Below are 3785 nucleotides of genomic sequence, written 5' to 3'. Positions count from 1 at the left end.
TTTAGAATTTATGAACGAATGAACTTTACAAGTGATAACTTCTTATTAAAATAGTGAGTTGTACAATAGTAACATAATGTAAACCTTAATATACAAGGGTTAGATGAGTTGACCAGTTTGACCTATTGATTTTATTTGACTTTGACTAATCGAAATTTGACGATTGTCACATGATGGCAATGGTTTGTCCTTAATAAATTCCCTTTTCTTATTATACTCAGGGGATATCGACAAGGCTAAAGCAACATTATTTATTATAACAGGTTGTATGCTTGTTTGTAGCATGCCATTAGGTTGGTTATCAGTTAGGGGGTTTCATATTCCTCAATCACCTCTAATTGCTCAATAATAACTTTTCTTACACGTTTAGGAGCCATAAAGTAAGTAAGCAAGTTATTCATACCATGTTCAGTGTAAACCCTTATTAGTTTATGATCATTCACATACTGGACAAGATTGAGGGCATCATCATCGTTTCCTAGGGCACGTAATCCAAAATGCATGTCTCCCTTTGGCACTCGAAAATGATAGTAGATAACTGGAGGAACTGAGTATCTTAACCCTTTCATAATCACATCCATCTCGTGAATAGAAAACTCTTCTATATCCACCATATCAATATACATCACACTACCCTCAATGTAGTTGACATCTGGAAACTTTGTGAATTCGCCTCCATGATGTAGCTTGATGGTAAACAGTGTAACATGTCATCTTCAACACAAGAGCAAAAAACAAGCTTCAGAAGGGATGATTTATTGTAAGCAAATCAAATAAATGATCAAAAAACAAAATTACATACCATAAACCATCCTTGGGTCGAATGACGTGCTTGACAACCTTAACTGCCACATTGGTATATGCATTCACTATGAAAGTCGCTTGATCGAAGCTAACAACCTTGGTAATCAGATTAGGGTTCTTGATCCTTAGTCAATGAGGAGAGAAATTGAATTGTCTCACAGTTTTTAAGGACCACAAATGCGAATTAGGCTCAATAATATCCGTATGGTGATAATTACATACATACTCTCTTTTATTAATGTTAAATCAGGGGAATAAATAGGGAATGACCAAAATACCCCAATTTGACAAGTCGAACCTATATTAACAGAAGGAAATAGACTGAGGCTAACACTTTGGACCAAAGACGCAACAAAATGAAAACATTGGAGGTATGATGCTAATTCAAACTTTTTTGAACGAAAATGACAATTTTGAGAAAACCACGGGACCATTTTTACAGTTTTGTCAAAACAAAATTTTGGATAAAAAAGGTATAAATTGACTCATTAAAAAAAGAAAAAGGAAAAGGAAAAGAAAAAGATATCATGCCTTTTGACCCTAATTTCCCTATTCTGCAACCAGACTCCCCAATTCTGTGTCTTTCACTCTTAACTCTTGCCAATTCCCATCCCAAACCATTCCTTCCTTCACTGTAAACGCTACCATTGCAATCGTAACTCTCATCAAATGGTTTCTGAAAAGATCGAACCTCTAGGTTTTGTTGTTGATAAGTTCAAAGGTTTCACAAAATCCACACAAGACTTTGCCAATGGCGTCCTTCACAACATTGGATTATCCAGGCGTCGCCATCCGGTACTCAATTCAATTGCAGATTGCTTGCTTTTTTTCTTAATCAATCTCACGAGACTCATGTTATGTTCAATCCTCATCGTGTTATCTCGTCATATCTTAATTGCGCATATTCCGCTAGAGTAGTACCATGAATCGGCCCCTTTAATTCTAAAACTAGGTTAACTTTTCTCATTCGTGATTTGAAACTTAGTTAACATCAGAATTAAAGTAAATCATGTAACCAGATTGCTTGAAATCTTGCTTCATAACAATAACTTCAAATTTCCAAAAATTCTATATACGATTGGGAGTTAAACCTCTTCAGTAACATGTTCTTCTTCTTCTTTTTTTTTTTAAATCAGATTGAGATCTTGAAGCGGTTGCAAAGGGACGCGTTTTCAGATATCATGAAGCTCAGGGATCGACAGGACAAAGTGGAGCGATTACTTTCCTTCAAGTCATCAAAGGTAAGTCCACTAGCTGAAGCCAGCACTCTTGTAAAAGGAGAAATAGAAATATTAGGTCTTCTATTGATGATCGATAGAATTCATGAAGATAATCAAGATGCCATTAGCAGAACTGGAATCAAAACTGGTATAACTTCGAAGTTTACATTCGAAACCACCATTGGAGAAAAGGATACACTAAAAGCAGAGTTTGTAGCAAGTGAAAGAGGGCAAGTTAATGGCTCAAATACTCCACTTTCATTAGCAAAGGTGGTTTTCAATGCAAAGATCAATGAGTGGTGTTCTTTAACTAGTGTATTGTTGGGAGGTAGATGTAGTGATTTGCAGAAACATGGAGTTACTAGTGGACCTCCATTGTTAAATCAAGAGCTTGGTAGCGGTATAAGTTTAACAATGACAAAATCTAATGTTATTGGTACGTTAGCTCAATTTGTAGGGACTACCCATTGGTTAACCACTTTCGGGCAGGTTGTGTATCAACTTTCGGGCAGCACAAAGGTGTTACTTTTGGGTATAAACCAAGTGCCCAAATTTTTAGGTCAGGATGGTTCTCTTGGTCCAATGTGTCTACCTATTGGTGTTTTTAGACGTGATGGAATTCGTAGGGAGGGGGGAAGATGTGTTGCTCTGGTACTTGAGTCAGAACTTGACTCAAGTACCAGAGTGGGAGGGTGGGTTGAAATGAATAGATTAGATACTGACACTACTGACACTGACATTGTACCGTGTGGTACAAGATGGGGTGTGTCAGTATCTGATCTACCTGACGATGATTTTGGGTGGGGGTTGAGGGTGGGTGGGTCTGCTTTTGAGCGGTTTGAGGTTGAAGTGTTTTCGAAGATGAATTTGGGAGAGAAATATTTGTTGCAGCCATCGCTTGTGTTTGTGGTAGATGGTTCGACTAAGTTTCCAGCATTGATGATGAAGTCTAGTTGGTCTTTTTGATTATAGTTCAGACTCTATGTAAGTTGCATTCATTGTTGAAAATGACATTTTTTTAGGTATATTATACATTTTGTCCATGTGGTTAGGTGGTGTTTATAGATATCTATGATCCTTTTTTTTTTTTTTTTTTGGTTTTGTATCATTTTTAGTAACTAACATTATTCTAGACAAACAATTAATCCATCCTAATTGGTGACAAAGTATCGAATCTGAAAAAGAAACCATAAGCAATGTGTAACATTTGACATAATGATTTTTATATAGAAAAATAATAAATAATGATTTTTACCTATAAAAATTTTCACACGAAAATGTTTAAATATAATAGCGTGATTTTGGTAATCACGTTCATAGTAGCCCAATCGTGACATTTAAAAAAACGTGGTAGATGAATATTCATTGTTATTGTGATTCGGGCCTGATAAGGAATTAGGCGTAAACTTTTCACACATGAGCTTGGTTGTATGCTATTTATTTTTTCTTTAACAACCGAATATTTCGTTAAAGCGCACACTAGCAATGAGCCAATGGAAAAGAAAACAACAATTTCATAGGTTTTTAAGCCAAGTACACCAATTACTGATACATTTTTTAAATCTTTTCTCGCCCAATTTGAAATCAAACACCACCTAGTTTCTATATTAGTAAGGTGATGTTTGGTTTTTTGTCTGTTGATATTTTGGTTTCTTTTGTCAACGATGCATAGACCACACACATTAGATATTTTTTGTTTTAAAAAAAAAAGAAATTCCTTCAAACTACAAAACCTCTGTATGGCGTAATACTTGATTTGCA

General features: G+C 35.5%; 1 protein-coding gene across 1 annotated transcript; it reads left to right on the top strand.

The window, feature by feature from the left end:
* The first annotated feature begins 1339 nt into the window (after positions 1-1339).
* Positions 1340-3067, top strand: LOC145008268 (GDSL esterase/lipase). The gene is made up of 2 exons (XM_078966894.1): positions 1340-1599; positions 1941-3067. Exons 1-2 carry the CDS (start codon positions 1474-1476, stop codon positions 2988-2990), a joined length of 1176 nt encoding a protein of 391 aa, XP_078823020.1. The 5' UTR covers positions 1340-1473; the 3' UTR covers positions 2991-3067.
* Positions 3068-3785: the final 718 nt, after the last annotated feature.

This window comes from Lactuca saligna, chromosome 8, assembly GCF_052625555.1.
Source record: "Lactuca saligna cultivar CGN05327 chromosome 8, ASM5262555v1, whole genome shotgun sequence".
Taxonomy (NCBI): domain Eukaryota; kingdom Viridiplantae; phylum Streptophyta; class Magnoliopsida; order Asterales; family Asteraceae; genus Lactuca; species Lactuca saligna.
This window is presented reverse-complemented; position numbering and strand designations above follow the sequence as displayed.